This window comes from Acinonyx jubatus, chromosome D1 (assembly GCF_027475565.1).
Source record: "Acinonyx jubatus isolate Ajub_Pintada_27869175 chromosome D1, VMU_Ajub_asm_v1.0, whole genome shotgun sequence".
NCBI classification, from domain to species: Eukaryota; Metazoa; Chordata; class Mammalia; order Carnivora; family Felidae; genus Acinonyx; species Acinonyx jubatus.
Genome location: NC_069390.1, coordinates 92,599,510 through 92,622,089, shown reverse-complemented (window position 1 = coordinate 92,622,089; position 22,580 = coordinate 92,599,510). Strand labels below are relative to the sequence as shown.

Genomic DNA, 22,580 nt, shown 5'->3' with positions numbered 1-22,580 from the left:
ATAGTTCATTGTTGAACACCTCATCCCCCTTTGATGTAAATCAGGCTTTCTTATTCTCTCAGGCAACAAGATCTGAATTTCCATGGTTACTTCCCTCTTTGTAATCTTGCTTCCTAATAACCCTCTCCTTCCTACCTCTTCCTGGATATGCTGGGTATAGAGTTCGGTTGTCCTTTGTCACCTGGGAAGACCCAGCAGAATATAAAAGTTTGAAGAACGGTGCTATGCACATAGTTATAGAAATGATAATAACACTAAGGGATTCTAGGGCACCTGGATGGATGGTGTCCAACTCCTGATTTCATCTCAGGTCATGATATCAGGGTGGTAGGATCGAGCCCTGAATTGGGCTCTGTGTTGAGCGTGGAGCCTGCCTAAGGTTCTCTCTTTCTTTCTCTCTCTCTCACTCCCCCACCTCCTCCCCCCATGCTCATGCTCTCTCTAAAATAAACAAACAAATAAATAAGTAAATAAAAATAAAAGGTGATTCTGCCTTCTAGATATATATACCTTGTAGGGTCATATTATGTTGATAAATTCAGCACATTTCTATTTATCATCACAATGAATCTGAGATGAGATTCACATTAATCAAAAAGATAATAGTAATTAATTTACAAGAACAAAGACAGATTTTCATGGCTAGACAACCTTTGCCATGAGTATTTTCTCCAACTAGGCAAGCTAGATGGGAAGGCAAAAACAGATACAAAGGTGCTTGGTGAACTTAGAGTCAGAACAAGGAAAAGTTAGTAATTCAAATAAAATGCTTAATGGGATCAGATAAAGATAAAGGTAACCTGACTCTGCCAGTGCCACAGAAGGCACAATACTAATTTGTGTGCAGGATAGACCTTCTTCCTAGAGCAACGTTTGATAGTCTATGCATTTGCCAGTCTTTTAAACTTTTTTCGTCCATATTGACTAACAGAATTAAAACTCTTGCCTCTTAATCTAGTCAAGATCATCAAAGGAGAAGCATCTCGGTTGGGGCGGGCTGGTGAAAATGCCTCACTTTCTACTTACCAATATCTATGTGTGATGACAGTATTACTTTCATACAGATGATCTCATTTTATTTATTTATTTTAAGTTTTTTCTTTTTTATGTTTATTTATTTTTGAGAGAAAGAGAGAGACAAAGTGCGAGTGGGGGGAGGCGCAGAGAGAGAGGGAGACACAGAATCCGAAGCAGGCTCCAGGCTCCAAGCAGTCAGCACAGAGCCCAACGTGGGGCTCGAACTCTCGAAACGTGAGATCATGACCTGAGCCAAAGTCGGACGCTTAACCGACTGAGCCACCCAGGCGCCCCTTAATGATCTCATTTTATAGCCACAAGTGCCCTGGAAAATAATCAGAGCAGACATTCCTGCCACCATTTTGCAGATGGGCAGGTGGAATCTTGGAGAAATCATGCAACCTAAGTAACTAAGTTCCCAAGTCCACTGAAGTTAGTGCCTAAACAAATATTAGACATTAGCTCTTGTGACTCAGGGCCTGGAGTGTTTCCATGATCCTATGTTACTATTTGAAAAATATTTCAAAGACTGAACATAGAATTCTTTTTTTTTTTCCTTCTGGTTTTCCATACTTCACTGTTGATGATGTGTGATGGTTAATCATCCTGCTGACAGATTCTGAGACTTCAGTTGTACTTTGGTGTCAGTCTTCATACGGCACAAGGTGCTATAGAGAGAAAGCATAGCTTACATGTCCTGAAATTGCTTAGTGTTATGTTCCCTTGGAATGTGGTGGACCTATCCTGCTAACTGACTCTTTCAGGACTTCCTTTACTTTTCATTCCTCAAGCTATAAATGAAAGGATTCAGAAGAGGGGTCACCATTGTAGTGAGGACAGCCGTCACTTTATCAAAATCCAGTGAATGGCTCTGGTTGGGCCTCACGTACATGAAGATGGAGCTTCCATAGGCAATGGAGACGACTGTGATGTGAGAAGCACAGGTGGAAAAGGCCTTCTGACGTCCTTGGGCTGAGGGGATGCGCATGATGGTAGAAATGATGTAGGTGTACGATGTGGTGGTGAGCACCAGTGAACTGAGGACCACAAGGGAAGATAAGAGGAAGTTTATCATCTCAATGAAGTGGGTATCAATGCAGGCCACCTGTAGTAAAGGGGCAATGTCACAGAAGAAATGACTAATTTCTCTATGACAGTAGGGCAGTCTGGACACCACAATAGTTGGGCATAGCACTGAGAGAAAGGCTCCCACCCAGCAGCCCAGAACCAGCAGGAGACAGACCCTACTCTTCATGATGATGGTATAGCGCAGGGGGTTACAGATGGCCACATAGCAGTCAAAGGACGTCACCGCTAGGAGGATAAACTCCACAGTCCCCAGAAAGAAGTAGAAATAAACTTGAGTGATGCAGCCAGCAAAGGATATGGTTTTCTTCTTTTCTAAGAGACAAGCTAGCAACTGTGGGGCAATAGTAGTTGTGAACAAAATGTCCAAAAATGACAAATTACTAAAGAAGAAATACATTGGTGTCTGGAGACGATTATCAGTCCATATTAAGGAAATGATGACAATGTTTCCTGTTATGATGAGCATATAAACCAGCAGGAGAATGACAAACAGCAAGACTTGAAGCTCCTGGATGACAGGAAGGGAGACCAATGTGAATTCACTCAATGTACTCTGGTTTCTCATAGCCATTTCAACTGGAAGGGGGAAGAAACAAACAAAGAAAAGCAGAATAGTTGAAGACATCTTTCAGGTTTTTCTATGATCTTATTAAATATAGATTTAATATAAATATTAAATATAGAGGGTGTGGTCCTAGTGTTTTCTCTGACCATATCACGTGGCCTCAGGCAAATCAAATGAGCCTCTTGGCCTCAGTTCTCATCTTCATAGTTGATGGGTTGGAAAAAAAATGTCTATAGTTCCTTTAAACTTTAACTTTTCAACTTCAATGACATGCATATATTTCTTCTCTTTCCTTCCTTAAATCCAAATCTGTTCAAGTTAACTGAAGTGTATAATTAACTGAAATTCACTCAAGTCATTTTGATCATGTTATACTTTAATCTTTAATAATATGGGTATCTTAGCTGATAACATCATATCATACTTTATTGGGGAAAGAGAAGTCATCAAAAATTCTATTATCATTCCTGTATCAAGGCTGACCAGCATATTATGATCTGAAATGAAGAATCCTCTTAAACCACAACAAGAATTGGATAAGACACACTCTCTGAGACATTGCTGGTTGCATCAAAAGTTAGGAGAGTATCTGGATCCATTTGATAAATAACAAATAAAGAAACAGTAGGAGGGGCTGAGGCCAGGCAGTCAGGTGTCAAAGCTTCAGTGGCTGGAGTTGGAGCGCCAAGAGCCAGTAGCCAAGATCAGGGTGGCTGGCATCAGAATCAGCCAAAACAGAGAATTGGTAAGGGAAGCACAGAGAACTGAAGGGCAGGGAACCAAAGCAGAAGATTTGTACCAACAAGCATCAGGGAGAAGGGTTGCCCTGTGATCATACCTTTATGGAGACATTTCTACGGGACATCCAGGACTGGAATATCAGTGAAGCTGGAAAAGCAAATCCTGAGACTTTCTCTCTGAACCAAATCTTTGAGAAGGTGAAGTGTTCCTGGGTGAGGCATGCTGAATAGGAGAAGCAAATCCTTCCAGAAGAAAAATTCCCCAACTTAGGCACCAAGAACTCCCAGATATTAAGAAGAAACAAAGAACTTTTGGACAAAGATTTCCAAACATGATAACAATTGTGCTGCTATAAATGGGAGTGGAAGAAAAGAAATGATGCAATAAGAGACTTAGCACAAGGACAACAGAATTTGGAATGGTTAGAGGTGTTATATAGTACACTTATATATGGAATATTTCAAGAAGTAAAGGATGCAATTTTAAAAGTGAGAATGCCACAGAAATCAGGTCTTTTAAAAACCACCAAATTGACTTTTAAAAAGACTCAGTGTTGGGAGCCTGGGTGGCTCAGTCCACTGAGCATCTGACTCTCGATTTCAGCTCCCATGGTTGTGGGATTGAGCCCGGGCATCAACCTGCTTCAGATTCTGTGTCTTTCTCTCTCTCTCTGCCCCTCCCCATTCACGCTCCGTCTCTGTCTCTGTCTCTCTCTCTCAAAAATAAACATTAAATAAATAAAGAATAAAAATAAAAAAGCCCAGTGGAACTTACAGAATTAAAAAAAAAAGATTATTGTTGAAGTAACAACTCAATTGTTTCAAGTGAGGTGAGAGGGGATAAACAATGGATTAGATAGAATTTAAAACACCATGTCATACACCTGAAACTAACATAACATTGTATGCCAACTGCATTCAAAATAGAACAAAACAAAACAAAAACCCCTCTTACTAGGTTATCTCATGCACCCTAAAATTAAAAAAAAAACGGATTAGTAAATAGGAAGATATATCTAAAGAATTCCTCTTTAATGAAACAGAGATAAGCTTGCAAAGTATGGAAGAGTGTTCAAAGGAATGGAATTTTGTTAAAAAAATAGAAACGATGGAATGGGAACATTTATATGTGTATTCTGTGTCCTGCAGGAGAGAACACAGGAAGTGACGCTGGATGGTATTTACAGAGAAACAGAGCACCAGGGGGAGGATATGAAAAACAGCAAGAAAGCGTAGATCACTTTTACGGGAACAGCAGTGAGAATAACCCATTGGCTTCTCCACAGCAGCAATGAAAGCCAAGAATTAGTTAAATAATATCTCTAAAGTGTGGCAAGAAAGTAACTGCCAACGCAGAATTAGATATCCAGTAAAATTCTCTTCCATCGTAAAATAAATATAGTTCAGATAAAAACTTCAGGAATTTACTGTCAAGGGACAAATGATAAAGTAATTTCTAAATATAATTCAAGAATAAAGAAAATCATGGAGATCATTTAAGACATGAAGAGGAATAATAAAGAAATGAAATGGTAAACATGTACATAAATCTAAGTAGAAATTCTCTGTAAAAGGTACTAACAGTGTTGGGGCGCCTGGGTGGTTCAGTGGGTTAAGCATCCGACTTCTGCTCACGTCATGAGCTTGTGGTTCGCAGGTTTGAGTCCTGCATTGGGCTCTGCGCTGACAGCTCAGGGTTTGGAGCCTGCTTCAGATTCTGTGTTTCTGTCTCTCTCTGCTCCTCCCCCTGCTTGTTCTCGTTTTCTCTCTCTCTCTCTCAAAAATAAGTAAACATTTAAAAAATTTTAAAAATGTAATAATGGTTGAATTTCTGGAGTTAATCTAGAATTGGCACATGGATGATGACAGGAAAAAAATGTGGAGAAGAAAATTGGAGCCAAAGACTTCTTGTATCATTTGTGAGGGGATGAAACATTGTTTTCTTTAGTTTTTGTTTGTTTGTTTGTTTGTTTTGTTTTGTTTTAGTAGGCTCCATGCCCAGTGCTGATCCCAAAGTAGGGCTCGAACTCACCACTCTCAGCTCAAGGCCTGAGCTGAGATCAAGAGTTGGACGCTTAACCACTGAGCCACTCGGGCACCTGTCTTTTAGGTTTTAAGTTGAAAAACTCCAATAAATTTTCTAGGATAATCACTGAAAGGATAGTAATAGAATAGATAATTTTCAAATTTATAGAAGGGAAAAAGTGATATAAGGGAAGCAAAACTCAACTATAACAAAGATATAAATAAATACCAACAGTCAAAGCAGTCCATCAATTCCAAAAAAAAAAAAAAAAGAAAGAAAGAAAGAAACAAAGAAAGAATAAGAAATTGTGGAAAAAGAAACATAGAAAAATAGGAAATTGGGACAAATAGAAATAAAAAGCTGTATAAATCTGTTCTAATATATCAATTTTCACAATAAAAAAAAACTAAATTGTTTAAAGACATACATTTGTAATATTGTACTAAAAAACAATTCCTGGTGCATTCTATTTATAAGAGATATAAAAGGCAAGAACATGGAAAAATTGAAAATAAAAGGATTTTTAAAAAAGTATATGCCAAACATATACTAATCCCCAAGAAAGTTAATGTGGCTGTGCAAGTAACCCCTGCTGTTTGAAAGTTCCCATTTTGCCACTTCATTTTCATGGACAATGTATTGTTACCTGTTTTTGCTTTCTTAGAGGAGCCCAGAAATCCCGTGAGAATTTCCGTGTGTGTTTTGCAGGGAGCCAAGCCATTGCAGAGGCAGCACCCCACCCAGCCCGAGCAGAGCATTTTTCCCAAGGAACTACATTCAGTGTGTCCGCATTGAGCTCAGCTTTGAACTGGGTCTGCCAGTATCTGTTTTTTATCTTGATTTATTTTGTGCATCTATCAGCAAGATGTGTCCTGAAGGCATCAAAGAAGCCTAAGAGAGGTTATTTTTGGCGTCCTGGAATGCTCAAAAAGTTTTCCGTATAAATTAATGGCAATCGCGTCTTCATTTTCTGCCATTTTGGCTTACGACAGGTTTCATAGGAATGTTCTATTTCTGCATAGTAGAGAAATCTGTATTAATAACTGGTAGAGCAGACAGTAAGACAAAATCATTAGGGATTGACAGGGCCGCTGTTGGATTTTAAAAATTTCAATTCATCATTATCGTCTAAATATGTATATACCTAATAACCAGCTTCAACACATATAAAGAAAAAAAATATCACAGAACTGTAAGATCAAAGTATCATCATAGTGGAAGAATTCAGTACATAAACATATTTTATCATATTTTTAAAGGTTTATTTATTTTGAGAGAGAGAGCGTGAGTGAGCGGGGGAGGGGCAGAGAGAGAGGGAGACAGAGAATCCCAAACAGGCTTCATGCCGTCAGCACAGAGCTCCATGTGGGTCTTGAACTTATGAACTGTGATATCATGACTTGAGCTGAAATCAAGTCAGATGCTTAACCAATTGAGCCACCCATGCACCCCTATTTTATAACATTTTAAATTCTGAAATATTTGTGTGTGTGTGTGTGTGTGTGTAAGTGTGTGTAACAAGCTCAACAAATCACTGTTTATGTGAACAATTCATCAAAGACACAAAGAATTTTATATGACCTCTTTTGCTAGTTACTAAGGCATACCTCTTTCAAAGGTTAGCCAAGGTTCCTGTGCATGTGTCAGTATTCCTTCTAGCCAAATAAATTTGTTCCCTGCTGACTGGACTATAAACAAAACAGGTCACTGAACTTGAACTAAAATCCAAAAATAATTACGTATTTTATCTTTTAACAATCTCTTTTAAATTCCAGGTCTCAGTCTCCTTCCTAATGTTTATATTTCCCTTCATTTATGTGGGTCAGTTCATATAAATACAAATTACCCAGAAATCCTTTCACAAACCCTAAACATCCGAGATTGTGGATGAGTCTTTCAAAAGGCAAATAACTTCTCACTTCAAGTTTTATGTATAAGCTGAGCGATACGGTGCAGTGGTAAGTGTGTTTGTAGTTTGAGACTGTAGTATGAGCTCTGGTGCCATGATTTCTAGATGTGGCTTTAGTATTCTCACTTGTAAATGGAAATGCCTTAAATATCTTCTGTTTAGGATGATAGTAAGGGCTGGAACGACATGAGGTTCTTATCAGCAAGCAACTAACAGTACTTGATACAAATGTTCAATAAATGTCTCGCTAACAAGCAAACAAATAGATAGGATTGGGAGTAGTGGATGGAAGTGAAGGAGGCACCTGTAAGGATAAAACACGAAGAGAAAAATATTGACAATTCCATCTACATGAGTAATAAAAATGTAAATTTTTTTTAAAGTTTATTTATTTTTGACAGAGACAGAGTGCAAGCATGAGCTGGGGAGGTGCAGAGTGAGAGAGGGAGACACAGAATCTGAAGCATGTTCTAGGCTCCAAGCTGTCAGCACAGAGCCCGATGCGGGGCTTGAACTCACGAACCGTGAGATCATGACCTGGGCTGAAGTCGGGCGCTTAACCGGCTGAGCCACCCAGGTGCTCCAAAATATTTTTAAGTTTATTTATTTTGAGAGAGAGACAGAGAGAGCAAGTGGGGGAGGGGTAGAGAGACAGGGAGACAGAGAATCCCAAGCGGACTCCATGCTGTCGGCACAGAGACCGATGTGGGACTCGAACTCACAAACCGCGAGCTCGTGACCTGAGCTGAAACCAAGAGTTGCACGCTTAACAGACTGAGCTACTCAGGTGTCCCAACATGTAAAAATATTAATATGCAGTGGATATGTGATAACACAGATCTCTACGAAACCTGCTTGACTTCTGTCCACAATAAAATTTGTGTGAAGATCCTAAAACCACTTGACCTTGTAAACCACACTGCTTCCTGCATATGCATGTGTTTTTAGCATATGCTTCCATCATAACAATAAAATGGAAGATATTCTTATACCCTGAAGACAACTAAAAACTGACCCCACAATTCTCAGCATCTGTTTTTCACATTTAAACATAAAAAGATGGGGCACACGGGTGACTCAGTCCGTTAAGCGCTGACTCTTGATTTCGTCTGGGGTCATGATCTCACGGTTGGTGAGTTTGAGCTCCACATTGGGCTCTGCGCTGACAGCATGGAGCCTGCTTGGGATTCTCTCTCTCTCTCTCTCTCTCTCTGTCTCTCTTCTTCTTCTTCTTCTTCTTCTTCTTCTTCTCTCTGTACCTTCCCCTCTCATGCTCTCTCTCGAAATAAACAAAAAACCATAAAAAGAACCTTAATTTTTCAGAATTGCATTTGTTTGATTCCCTCTAAATGTTGTATGATGAAAAAAATTTTCCCTCTTCTGACTTGGATTTCTTGGAAAATTTCACAGTATTGGTTGCCCAGGGGTCATTGTACAAACTTACTGCTTCTTCTACAGTGAACGTCAAACCATCTATGCTTAGAATCTGTAGTTGTGAGAAACTCACTGCTAATTCATGTATCTTATTTCATATTTTATTGTCTCTGACCCTTTGAAAGTCCTTTATTAACTTGGGGTAGTACCTTTTTTCCCATTTATTGCCACCTGTTGTTCCTAGTACTGGACTGAGGCTTATTCAGGCAAAGTTACTCTTCTCATCATCTCCTCAAGACGCCTTGATTTCTAGTTTTAGGGTTCAAGTCATACTGTGATACTGGCTAACATACACTGAGTTCTTGGCATTTTGTTCCAAGAACTCTGTTAGCCACTTAAAAACTTTAAGTGGCATCAGAAAAAATGTGTATCATCTATTCCTTAAATGCAGTATTTTGTTGCTAATTTTTAGATTTGCAGCTTTTGGTTCCATACAACCTTTTTGGCTTGAGCTGTTTCTGATAGATGAATATTAAATCATCTCAATGATTGATTTTGAGTTTGTCATATTCTCCTGGTAGTTGTTTTAATTTATTCAAGGCTCTGCTCTTTCATATGTATAAATTCAAAAACCTTCTGAAGTAGGAAGTAGGTGTGGCTGTGATCTACATTTTGCACATGAAAAAACTGAAATTTACAGAGGTTGAATAACTTACCCAAAGTCCCATAGCTAGTGTGTTCACAGAGCCAGATTCAAATATAGTTCTGTCTGACTCCAAAGCCTGTGTTCTTCAGAGATAAGCATAATATAGACTCTTACCCAACTTTTGTAGAGAGAAAAAACAAGGTCAGAGTGGTTTAAATGAGTGGTAAGACACATAAAGCTGAATTAAGGCTCAGCTCTCTAGTTCAGCCAGAACAGAAATGTTACTGTCACCTCACGTTACAAGTCTGGAAATGCTAGCCTTGCTATGTTGAGTAATTGAATAGTCAGAATGTTTTAGATTCAGAAAAATCTGAGGATTGGAACAGATTTTTAGGATCGTGAAGTTCTATCAAAGTCTAAATGTCAATATCTTTCCCAAATAGTTCTGTCCCCTGAGAGACTTACTATATATAGATGGCCTGTTGTATCTTTGTACAGTTCTGTACAAAATCTATCATCACATTGACCTGGAAGCTGATTACCACTTGTTTTCTGCATTTATTCTGAAAACTCGGAATCCTTTATAAGATAAATGGAACTTTGAATCTCTACCTCTTTTTTCTGTATCTGGGTTGTGATGAGTCCTTTCTTCTGTGAAAATAGGCCACGAATCAACAGTAATATTTGAAGCTCTTGCTTGCTCTCAAGGATTTAATTGAGAGTAGCTCTTGGGAATATGAGGTGAAAGAGGTTAATTACTACTTTGTAATTAAAGAAACTTAATCATGAAAAACCAATCACAATCACAAAGTTTAGTTGGAGATGCCAAATAGACATATTCAGGACTCCAGGGCAATTATCCCAGGGGTGTTGTTTCATTCTGTTAATCAAAGCTTGGTGGCCTGCTTTCAAGCTTTAGGGTAGCAAAACAGAAAACTTTTGATGTTCCCCAATAACTGACAAAATTATGTTGGTTTTCCTTTCCCAGGAATGCTGGCAGTAATAATCCTTCCAATGCTCTGAAAATGATAAATTTTCCTATTTTTCCTCTGTTAAAATGAAGAAAAATTCTCTTATTGCCAAAACCTATAAAAGGTGACTTTCTCTTCATTTATTATACTAGGCTATACCTAATCCTTATAGTAGCCTAAAAATCCTTAGGCTGGTGAATTGGGGTAATGGTTAAGCTCCAGGAAGTGAATACAGACATTTTCTAAATTGACTGAATGCAATCTCCAAAAATATGGGATAGACACCTTCCCAAGCAGCCAGACATATAATGGAGAAGGGTCCAATTGATACTACTCTCTGGCAGTGACCTCCTGTGCATATTGTTTCCATGGTGGCTCTTGTCTATTTAATTCTACAACACAACATCCCTTAGTTTCTGGGGCCCATCAATTCCTCCTATCAAAGCCTTGAAACTTTGACATATCTATTAAAAGCCAGAAATTTGGATTAGATTAAAAAATCCAACTATAGTCTGGTTACTGGAGACACATCTAAAACAGAAGCAGAAATAATGGTGGATAAAGAAAAGGATACAAAAGGGATATACAGGGCAAACATTTACCAACTTTGGTAGATTGTATTATTGTTCCCAACTCTTATGTACTTTTCTTCTTTAAAACATTTTTTTACTGAAATATAGTTAACACACAATATTACCTTAGTTTCAGGTGTACAATACAGTGATTCAACAAATCTATGTGTTATTGCTATGCTGACTGCAAGTGTAGCTACTATCTGTCACCATACGACACTATTGCAATACCATTGCCTGTATTCCCTGTGTTGTGCCTTCTGCTCCCTTGACTTATTCATTCGATCCCTGGAAGTCTTCTTTTTTTATATTTTTCTTACATTTATTTATTTTTGAGAGACAGATAGAGACAAAGTGTGAGCAGGGGAGGGGCAGAGAGAGAGGAAGACACAGAATCCAAAGCAGGCTCCAGGCTCTGAGCTGTCAACACAGAGCCTGATGTGGGGCTTGAACTCACGAACTGTGAGATCGTGACCTGAGCTGAAGTCAGGCGCCCAGCTGACTGAGCCACCCAGGTGCCCCTCGATCCCTGGAAGTCTTTATCACCCTCTCCCCTTCACACATTTTGCCCATCTCCCCTACTCCCTTCCCCCCTTTCTCTATAAGATGATTACGTATTTCCACTTACACATCCCATTGTTTCACTTGACTATGTGACATGCCTAAAGTGAACAATGTTTGAGCTAAAATTTGCGGCATTCTTTTATTCCCTCTGTCACAAGAATGGGATGTTGCTGGTAGTGGGTGTCTTTAGTTTGAATTTAAAATGAAAATATACGTGGAACAGAGACTGAGCAGTTTGGGATCCACCAACATGCAATGTGAGGGGAAAAAAAATCCTCCAAAATCTTTGTTAGCTATTGAAATTTGGGAGATTGCTTGTTAATGCAGATAACGTAACCAAGACATAATATAACATAACCTAGACTCTAAGTCCAGAAAAAAAAATCCATCAAAAATAAATACCGTGAGAAGGGAATCTGGCAAGAGCAAATAAAGGAGGCCAACCAGATGTCCGAGGCTAGATACTCCCCTTGCATGCTTTGGGCTTCTGTAATCTTGCTTGCCTTTTGCATCAGGCAACTGCCCGTGAAGCACAAATGATAGTGTCCTCCCCCTTGTGCAGCCAACGGAATGTTTCCAAGTACGTGGAAGTTAGCCAAGCATAAAAGAAGGCCAGCACCAGGGCTCTGGGCTCAGCCTTTGGAGGTGACTTTGCTGGGCCAGCATTGGTGTGAAATAAACAATCTTTTCTGATTCCCTGAGTGTGTGTCTCTTGTCTCTTCCTGGGCACTGAGTATTTGCTGTAACATTTTTGGGGCATTGGCCAGGAAGCTGTCTGGTAAAGTGGAACATATGAACCGGGTCCTTAAATCAGCCATGGCAAACTCCCTGGTAACCCTATAAGACCAGGTGGACACTTTAGCAGCAGTATTGTTATGAAATAGAAGAGGGCTAGACCTGTTAACTGCTGAGAAGAGGGGGGAATATGTCTCTTCCTAAGTGAGGAATGCCGCTTCTATGTTAACCAATCAGGGATAGAGATATGGCCCAACAACTAAAGGAACAGATCATCAAACAGAGGCAAGAATTAGCAGACTCATGGAACTCTTGGAGCAACATATGGAATTGGGCATCCTGGCTCCTCCCTTTAGCTGGTCCTCTCCTAATGCTTTTCATAGCCCTACTGTTTGGTCTTTGTATTCTTAATATGCTAGACAGCTTTGTTTCCTCTTGCCTAAAAGCTATAAAACTCCGGGTGATGCTCCAGCTGGACCATTCTAGCTATCACTACCTCCTTTGGATGGTGAAAAGCCCTAGCTGTCATACCCCTCCCTTTGACATCCTTGTCCAGCAGGAAAAAGCCAGAATGGTCTTTGCTCCTCCTCTTGTGATAGAAAGGGGTTCTCCAGCCCCTACAAACTGATTTTCTCTAAGGCTGCTATAGAAGCTTGAGAATCAAGAGTGGGGAATGAGAAGGTAAGCCAGCAAGAGCAGATGAAGGAGGCCAGCCAGATATCTGAGGCTGGATACTTCCCTTGCATGCTTTTGCTTCTGTAATCTTGCTTGCCTCTTGCATTAGCCAACTGCCCACATAGCACAACTGATAGTGCCCCTCCACCCCCACCCTGTGCAGTCAGTAGAATATTTCCAAGTACCTGGAAGCTAACCAGGCATAAAAGAAGGCCAACACCAGGATTCTGGGCTCAGCCTTTGGAGGTGACTCCATTGGGCTGGCACCAGTGCTAAATAAACAGTTTTCTGATTCCTCAAGTGCGTGTTGCTTGTCTCTTCCTGGGTGCAGACTATTTGGTGTAACAACAGGGGCGCCTGGGTGGCTCAATGGGTCAAGCCTCCGACTTTGGCGTAGGTCACAATCTCGCCATTCCTGAGTTTGAGCCCTGCATCAGGCTCTATGCTGACAGTTCAGAGCCTGGAGCCTGTTTCATATTCTGTGTCTCCTCCTCTCTCTCTGCCCCTTCCCCACCCATGCTCTGTCTGTCTCTCTCAAGAATAAATAAACATTTAAAAAAATTAAAAACACACAAAATAAAGTAATTTTTAGGTAAAAAGAAATGGACACCTAAGAGTGACCATTATCAACACATTTGCACACACACAAAATACTAAAGGTAGTTATTAAAGTGGAAAAAAATAATCCCAAGGAGAAATTATAAAGAAAGAAACTAAGAATAACATAGAAGGTAAATACATGTATAATAAGAATTAATCTTGACTTTACAAAAAAATACAATGATTTTATGAAGTTTAAAGTATATTTATAATAAAAATTCATGATAATAAAGTACAATGGAGTTCAGGATCCTAAATTTCTAACACAATTGGGGAACTAATAAAAGAGTCATTTGTACACAATTTTAATAATTTGAAGATGTATTTTTAATTTCTGGTGTAACCACTAAAAATCCCATGTATGACTAAAAATTAACAGAAAAATAGAATAATTAAAAAACTTGCTCAATCCAAAAGAAAGCAGTCAATGAAAGAAAAACAAATAAAACTGGTTGATTAAGTAGAAAAAACAATGAGATGGAAAATATATACACAAATATGTCAGTGTATACTACACGTAAATGTGTTAAAATTTCAAATTAAAAGAGCTACATCACCAGACTAGGTGCAAATCCCAACCATATAAAGACCTTAAATTTAAGAGCACAGACATGTTAAAGGTGAAAGAATTGAAAAAGACACACTATGTAAACTTTAACAAAACAGTTTTTAAAAGTATTTTGTTTTTCTAGTTGTTTATGGCAGGAAATTTACTCTGATCTCAATGATTTTATCACAGAGTGTAGAAGCTTCTCATTTATTAGAGTTTTGTTTTCTTTTGACTCAGGAATTATTCTAAGGAGTTTGGTTGTTTTTAAATGTCCAAATATAAGACTTGTTGTGCTTAAACAGCACCTACTAATTTCAGCTTTATTGTGTTGTGGTTAATGACTTCTCTGCTACTTGAATTTATTGACTTTTCCTCCATAAAATTATATCTGCTTTATACATCATGGATTGAAATGAAGAGATATTCTCAGGAGAGTAAAAATTTTAATAAACAGATATTAATTTAAATGTTTATTTATTTACTTTTGAGAGAGAGAGAGCCTAGTTGAGGGTCAGAGAGAAAGAGAGAGAGAGAGTCCCAAGCAACCTCCACACTATTAGCACAGGGCACAATGTGGGGATCAAACTCACGAACCATGAGATAATGACCTGAGCCAAAATCAAGAGTCAGACGCTGAACTAAGTCACCCAGGCACCCCTATATTAATTACATTTTAAATATTATCAACATACTAAATATATATATATATATACATATATATATATATATACTAATTTATAAAATTAGGTATATATTTTCACTTCACTTCAAATTACTTTTAAAGAGTCAGGGTATAAACACAAACACATGCATACTATGATTATAAATACATAAATAAGCCTTACTAAAGAGCACATTCTTTATAAAGGTATTTTTCTTTTTAAGCGTTTTATCAGTGCATCTTTCACTTCCTTGTTCCTCAGACTATATATCAGGGGATTCAACATGGGAATCACGGTGGTGTAAAATACTGAGGATACTTTCTCCTGGATGAGTGAGCTGTGGGAAGAAGGTTTGAGATACATGGACATGAGAGTCCCATAAAATGTAAGAACAGCTGTCAAGTGGGAACTGCAGGTGCTGAAGGCTTTGGACCTGCCCTCTGTCGAGTGCATGCGGAGGATGTTGGAGAGAATAAAGACATAAGAAATGATGATTGTCAGGCTGGTGGCCATCATGTTAAATCCACCAATGACAAAAATCAAAAGCTCATCAATATAAGTGCTTGAACAAGAGAGTTTAATAAGTGGGATGATGTCACAGAAATAATGTTTAATGATGTTCGAGCCACAGAAATTCAGCCTTAATATACAACCGCCATGAATCATAGCATCGGTAAATCCTATTGAGAAGCCAGAAGCCACCAGCAGAGAACAGACTCGAGGGGACATGATGACATTGTAGAGCAGGGGGCTGCAGATGGCGACGTAGCGATCATAGGCCATTACAGCTAACATGTAGCACTCAGAAATGACAAACATACAGAAAAAAAATAGCTGAGTCATGCATCCAGAATAGGAGATGGCTGTATCCCTGCATAAAAGCTCTGCCAGCAACTTGGGAGTAATAACAGAAGAATAGCACAAATCTACCAAAGACAGACTACTGAGGAAATGGTACATAGGGGTGTGAAGTTGGGAACTGAACCTAATTATTGAGATCATGCCGAGATTTCCTACCACTGTGACTATATAAATCCCTAAGAAGAGGCAGAAAAGACGCAGCTGAAGCTCTGGTTGGTCAGTTAGTCCCAAAAGAAGAAACTCAGTCACTGTGGAATGATTTCTTGTGCCCATTCTCTCCTGAGAAATCTGTGGAAATGAGAGGAAGACAGGCAGGGTTCCAGCTTGCTTCCGATTCCCTGTAGCCAGGTATCTCTAGTATGGAAACATGCAACAAAGGTTATCTTATCCCCTTGACACTGAGCTTGTACCTTCATTGATGTTCAGGGACTTTGACACCCCCACCCCACCCACCTGCTCAAAGCCGATAACATAGCAAGTAAGCATCTATTTAACTATGCTATGAATAAACTTTAGCAATCTCTCCAGTGTCTCAAATTCTTTTAGCCAAGTATAAAGCCTTTAACTCTAGAGTCAGAAGACAAAAGACATAGGAGAGGCTTTCTAAAGCAAATCAGCCACAGGTGTTCGTAAAAAAAGGGCCGTGGACTGAGAAAATACTTTTGTGAATGACACATTTGCCTAGGGCTGGCCTGCCCCTAGGATTTCCTACAGAGAAGATGTCCATTGTTAGGTCAACTATAGTTGCCACGTCAAGGTTTCCAAGGGTGTTCAACAGAATTCTCAGGAGCTATTCATAGGTCTTACATGAAATAAGTAGCCCATGATTTCAGACACACAGAATTACAGAAAGTTAAAAAGGTTTCTTAACTGAGGGATATTTCAGAATCTCCTAGAGAGCTCTGTAACATACAGTACTTCCCAAACTTATCTGATGATAGAGTCCCCCACCCACTGTTTAACAAAACCTATTTTAGACTCCGAAAACCTATTTTGGCTCAGAACCTTTTAAGAAACTGGTTTCATTTGCATGTGTGTTCCATTTTTAATCTGGTCCCAAGCTAATTTTCAGGTAGGAAGTTCATTCTTCATATACTTCAGTAAAGCAGAATGATGGTAGAACAGCAGACTTCCCAAACAGTTTTTGCCTTCTGACTCTCTGGCCATCCTGTGGGCTAAGCCCACCTTTCTCATCAAGGCCCCTGAGCATGATTTAATGCCCTACGGCTGGCGCTGATGCTTCTGGCAATGCCAACAACCAGATAGTGGTGCTTCCACTGGAAGTTCCCAGGTAGTGCATGCTATCTTCCACTCACACTTTTTCCATGAGGGGACAGGATGGCACATGGTCTGGCACTGCCTGCTCTGGGGCCAGCCAAGGCCTCATCTCTGAAAAACTGACCATTTTTCTTTAGTGTTGGGCTGTCATAAAGCCTTATCTAGACTCTCTCATGTTTACCCAGTTTATACGTAACTCTGCTCAGACATCTGGTTTAGCATTTTCTCAACCTGCTTGGCCCAGCACCTACCTTTCTGCTTGGCTCTTCAAGAAGTTCTTCATGCCATCTTACTTTCAATCCGAGGACACATGAGGACAAGGCACAGCTCCCGTGGCCACTGGCCTTCCCGGGGATGCAGGTGCCTCCTTCTGATTTCCCAAACTAACTAAAAACAAAGAAGCTTCATAACACTGGATAGCTGCTTTCTGAGAAGGTTTCCAAATTCTGCAGAACACATGACTTTTGCAGCTGTCCTTCTCCCATCTTTCTAAATTAATTTAATTATTTCTTTTAAAGGTTTTTACTTAAGCTTGAAGAACAGCGAGAGTGAGCAGAGGAGGGGGCAGAGATAGAGGGAGACAGAGGATCCGAAGCAGGCTCCGTGCTGACAGCAGAGAGCCCAATGCGGGGCTCGAACTGTGAGATCATGACCTGAGCGAAGTCAAACACTTAACCAACGGAAACACCCAGGCGCCCCTCTTCTTCTCCCATCATGAGGGATGCAAATAGGAGAACCATGGGCAAAAGAGATTGTCCAATTGCTCTTAGCCTGATGTTGAAATACCCCGGAGTCTTCCTTCCCCTTTAGCCCTTACCAATCAGCAGGCACAGGTGTAGTCTAGTCTCAGAGACAACACAGAAAGAAATGTCAAAGAATGTTCAAGAAGACACATTTGCTCAGTTTTGGCTTTTAATCTCTTCCCACGTGTGCCTTCAGACCTTCCTGAGCATCGCAAACACACCAACCGGTCTGGCCACGTGTCTAATTCTCCCACACTTCCCCTACCTCCTACTGGCCTCTATCCAAGTAACTTGTCCTCCATCCTGTTCCTGTTCGTTGCTCTGTTGGGGGACCCTGAACCCGTCTGCCCTTTATTCAGGTGAGGATTCTCTCTCCCGTGTCTTTCCTACTCTTCACCCATTTCAGTGATTTAGGTCCTAGCTACTCGATGCAGAGTCAACAAACCCAGCACCAGCATCATTTGGAAATTTGTAAGAAAGGCACCATCTCAAAACCTTAACCATACCAACTGCATCAGGATCTAGATTTTAGTAAGATTCCCCACAGGATCGGTGTGCACATTAACGTGTGAGAAGCACTGTTGGAGGTTATTCTCTCCCGGAGCTGAAATCACCTTTCTTTGTTGTTTCTTCCCCTGAATCTCTTTTTTCTGCTTTTTCGCTGTGCCAGAAAGCATCCCGCCGTCATGAAAAGCCCAGCTTTGAAGAACAGTGTTTTGTTTTTTTAATGAAGAGGTTTCTTTAGTCTTTTTTGCTTGCTTATTTATTCATTTGGTGGGGGAGGGGCAGGGGAGGAGGGGAGGGTATCTGAGGTGGGCTCTGGGCTGATAGCAGAGAGCCTGACGCAGGGCCTGAACCCACAAACCGTGAGAGTCATGACCTGAGCTGAAGCCAGATGCTCAACCGACTGAGCCACCCAGGCGCCCCTGAGAACAGCTTCTTAAGAACAGCTTTCTTGGATGAAGGATAAAAAACTGTATTTTACATTTCAGTATTTTGCCATCTGTATGTAGACTCAGAGACTTCATGGCAGTGAAATGTGCATGTTCAATAGCTTATTATGACAAATCGTATTACGCTTTTGTGTTTGCAGGGAAGACATGTTCCAAAATGATACCTTAATCCACATAGAACAATGCTAGCATTGTTAACAGTGTTAGCAACGTGAGCTAGCACTCTGCAGAAAAATACTTTATTTAACCATCTACTAAACAGTAAGTTCCACCATTAAGGGGTTAAAACTTTTTATGTTTTTTGGAACACTTTCCAAAGTGATCTGCTTACACTGACCCAGACCTGATTCAGATTCTCACATAATTTCAGGAGCTCGAAAGTAATCTGGTCATGTCAAAGGTGTTTTTAAACATTTTAATGCACCACACGGTGCTGTTAAAACTATGACAATTAAAACTATTTTACAAAGGTGGAGTCCAGATTAGCATTGCCGAGTAGAAATATATGCAGGCATATGGGTAATTTAAAATTCTAGAAGTCCATTTTTTTCCAAAAGTAAAAACAAGCAGCTGAAGTCAATTGTAATACTTCAGTTTACTTAACTTGATATATCCAAAATTTTCTCATTTCAACATGTTAAGATATAAAAATCCTAATGAACCGTTTCATGGTTTTGTGTTTTTGGTGCAGATCTTTAAAGTTGTTAATGGATTTTATACCTACAGCACTTCTCAAATCAAATTAGCCACACTTTAAACGCTTAGTAGCTGCATATGGCTGGTGGCTACGATATTGGACAGCACAGGTCCAGAATATATATATTTTTAAATCTGACCTAATTGTCAAATCCCCATGATCCCCATCTTTTTTTAAAAAAATTGTTTTGAAAGACAGAGAGCATGAGTGGGGAAGAGGTAGAGATAGAGGGAGAAAGAGAAGACCAAGCAGGCTCTGCAACATCAGTGTGGAGCACGATGTGGGGCTCGAACTCACCAACAGTGAGATCACGACCTGAGCCGAAATCAAGAGTTGGATGCTTAACTGACTGAGCCACCCCAGGCTCAAGAAGGAAACCATCAGCACAGAGGTGCAAAAAGAGCACTGAACTATGAGTCATAAGATTTAGTTCAACCACGGCTCTAAGACTTACTATATGATATTGGACTCCTCGTAAATTCTCTTAGAGGTTCGTGTTTTAACCTGTAAAAGACAATATATACTTTAATTTTTTTGTGCCAATTAAGCAAGACAATAAGTATAAACACATTCTGTGCATTGCAAGGTCTATATAAATGTATTTGTAAAATTCCTACTTTAGATGTTGTGATCTCACAGCTTTATTCACAGATTCGACTCTATTTGCCCCTTTTTCGATGAGGGGGCAACACACAGCTGTGTCCAAGATGAGTGTCCACGGCCTCTGACAGCTATTGCTGTGGTTCAGTGGACTGCAAACGTTGGAACCTCCAGAGCTCCAGTGGATAATCAGGAGTTGATGTTAGAATCTGTTGCCAAACTTCTCCAATATGAGCATTGTGAGTGTGAAACTCCCTTTCCTCCTCGGGACATGCTTGCTGAGTGCCTCTTCCTCTTCCTATCCTTTTTACGTTAGGAATAAAGTCGGGTTAATTATACCTTTTCATCCTTAAGTGTCTACAAGACCACAGTGAAAATGAAGAGCAGATTTAAATGAATCTGTGACTTCTAGTCTCAGTTTACGTATTGTATGTCTGGAAAAATAAAGATCAGTAATTCTCAAGAGTTTCTTATCTCCTGGGGTTTACTGTATTTGTATATTTGTAAGAACTGTCCCTATCATCCTCTTTTTACATAAGTAAACTTAGCCGATTTAATGTGGTCATGTTTCTAGAGTCATGCAATTAATATAACCCAACATTAGGAATTATTTAGGACACAATGCTAAAGAAATGGAATGGATTTTAAAAAAGTATATTATTTTCTCATAGAAATTCTTTTAAACTATGGAAGTAGATTTCTAGTTTTATGTATATATTTTAAAGTTTATTTATTTTGAGGGAAAAAGTGAGAGAGAGAGAGAGAGAGAGAGAGAGAATGAGTTGGGGAGGGGCAAAGAGAGAGGGAGAGAGAGAGAATCCCAAGCAGGTTCCACACTATCAGTGCAGAGCTTGATGTGGGGCTTGAACTCAAGAACTGTGGGATCATGACCTGAGCTGAAATCAAGTTGGTTGCTTAACCAACTGAGCCACCTAGGGGCCCCTAGTTGTACATTTTTAAATGACAAATGATGAAGCCTTTTTATTTTTTTTAATTAAAAATTCTAGGGGCACCTGGGTGGCTCAGTCGGTTAAGTGTCTGACTTTGGCTCAGGTCATGATCTAGCAGTTCATGAGTTTGAGCTCCGCGTGGGGCTCTGTGCTGGCAGCTCAGAGACTGGAGCCTGCTTCGAATTCTGTGTCTCCCTCTCTCTCTGCCCCTCCTCCACTCATGCTCTGTCTTTGTCCCTGTCTCTCTGTCTCTTGAAAATAAACAAAAACATTAAAAAATGTTTCTAAGTTAAAAGAAATTTAAATTTTTATTTAAATTCCCATTAATTCACATACAGTGTAATATTAGTTTCAGCTGTACATTATAGTGATTCAACATTTCCATACAACCCCTGGTGTTCATCACATGATGAAATCTTTTTGATTTGTTTATTAAGCATACTTAAGCCCTCTATCATAGATTAGGCATACTGAAAGAGGATTTAACATGAATCCCTTCAGAACTTTGCAATCTAGTGAGGCAGAGTATATTGTTCAACACACGACTAGCCTGACAAATGATTGTATGAAGGATCGTATACAGTCCTCCATGTACTAAGCAGTGGGTAGTGTTTGAGCTCAGAGAGTAGCAGAGCACTACTGTCTATAGTGATAAAGATAATCTTTATGGAAGGGTAGATTAAACTTTTTAAAAATGTTTATTCATTTTTGAGAGACAAAGAGAGAACATGAGTGGAGAAGGGGCAGAAAGAGAGGGAGACACAGAATCTGAAGCAGGCTCCAGGCTCTGAGCTGTCAGCACAGAGCTTGATGTGGGGCTCGAGACCATGAACCATGAGATCGTGACCTGAACTGAAGTCAGACACTCAACCGACTGAGCCACCCAGGCATGGCTGGGAGGGTAGATTTTACACTGAGCCTTCAAAAGTGGGGACAATTTGCTCAAACTGAGTGAATACAAAAGGATATTCAAGGAGTAGAAAGGTCCTAAGCAGAAAAAGTCTAGGAAGCAGAAAGTGGAAGGAGTATGTAAAGAACCTTGGGATAAAGGTAGCAGGGTCAATGCTTCCTCTTTTTGATTATGGGCAACTCATGTCAGGGATGGCTCTGGGGCCAGCCAGGCAGTTCCTAGCAGTGGCTTTTTGGGACGGTGAGCACCATGTGCTTGGTGACCTCCGGACGAGCCCCTAGTGGCACCCTTAACTGACAAATGCACTTGAAAACTCCAAACTTTCAGAACAAACTATTGAAAACAAATACAGGTCCAACTGTGGCAGAAATTATGACGTCATTTGTTTTCAATGACTTCACAATTAATTAGTATCTGCTACAGTAAGACATATGCTAAATTTTTGGAAGTGGCAAAAAGGTGGATCAAACCTAGTACTTGCTGTGAAACAATTTCTGTTCTTAGGTAAAAGCGCTTTTGGTGCCAGTCATATTTCCCTAGCTATTTTTCTTGTTTTTAAATTTTTTTTGAAATGTGTTTGTTTTGTTGATTTATTTATTTATTTATTTGAGATTGAGAGAGAGAGAGAGAGAGAGAGAGAGAGCAAGGGAGGAGCAGAGAGAGAGGGAGAGAGAGAATCCCAGGCAGGCTCTGTGCTGTCAGCACGGAGCCTGATGCGGGGCTCGAACCCACAAACCGTGAGATCATGACCCAAGCCAAAACCAAAAGCCACACATTTAACTCACTGTGCCACCCAGGCACCGCCCCCCCCCCCCCCCCCCATCTATCTTTCTTCTGTGCTGACCATCACTTTGGCACCTTCGTCCACCACACGTATGCACATGTACACAGCT

General features: G+C 40.0%; 2 protein-coding genes across 2 annotated transcripts; both read right to left on the bottom strand.

Moving 5' to 3' along the window:
- Positions 1–1,471: 1,471 nt before the first annotated feature.
- Positions 1,472–2,731, bottom strand: LOC106976640 (olfactory receptor 6M1-like). The gene has a single exon (XM_015074065.3). It carries the CDS (start codon positions 2,729–2,731, stop codon positions 1,790–1,792), a length of 942 nt encoding a protein of 313 aa, XP_014929551.3. The 3' UTR covers positions 1,472–1,789.
- Positions 2,732–14,893: 12,162 nt separating this feature from the next.
- Positions 14,894–17,265, bottom strand: LOC106976598 (olfactory receptor 8D4). Its single transcript, XM_015074022.2, has one exon. The coding sequence runs from the start codon at positions 15,827–15,829 to the stop codon at positions 14,894–14,896; it is 936 nt and encodes a 311-aa protein (XP_014929508.1). The 5' UTR covers positions 15,830–17,265.
- Between the last annotated feature and the right edge of the window lie 5,315 nt (positions 17,266–22,580).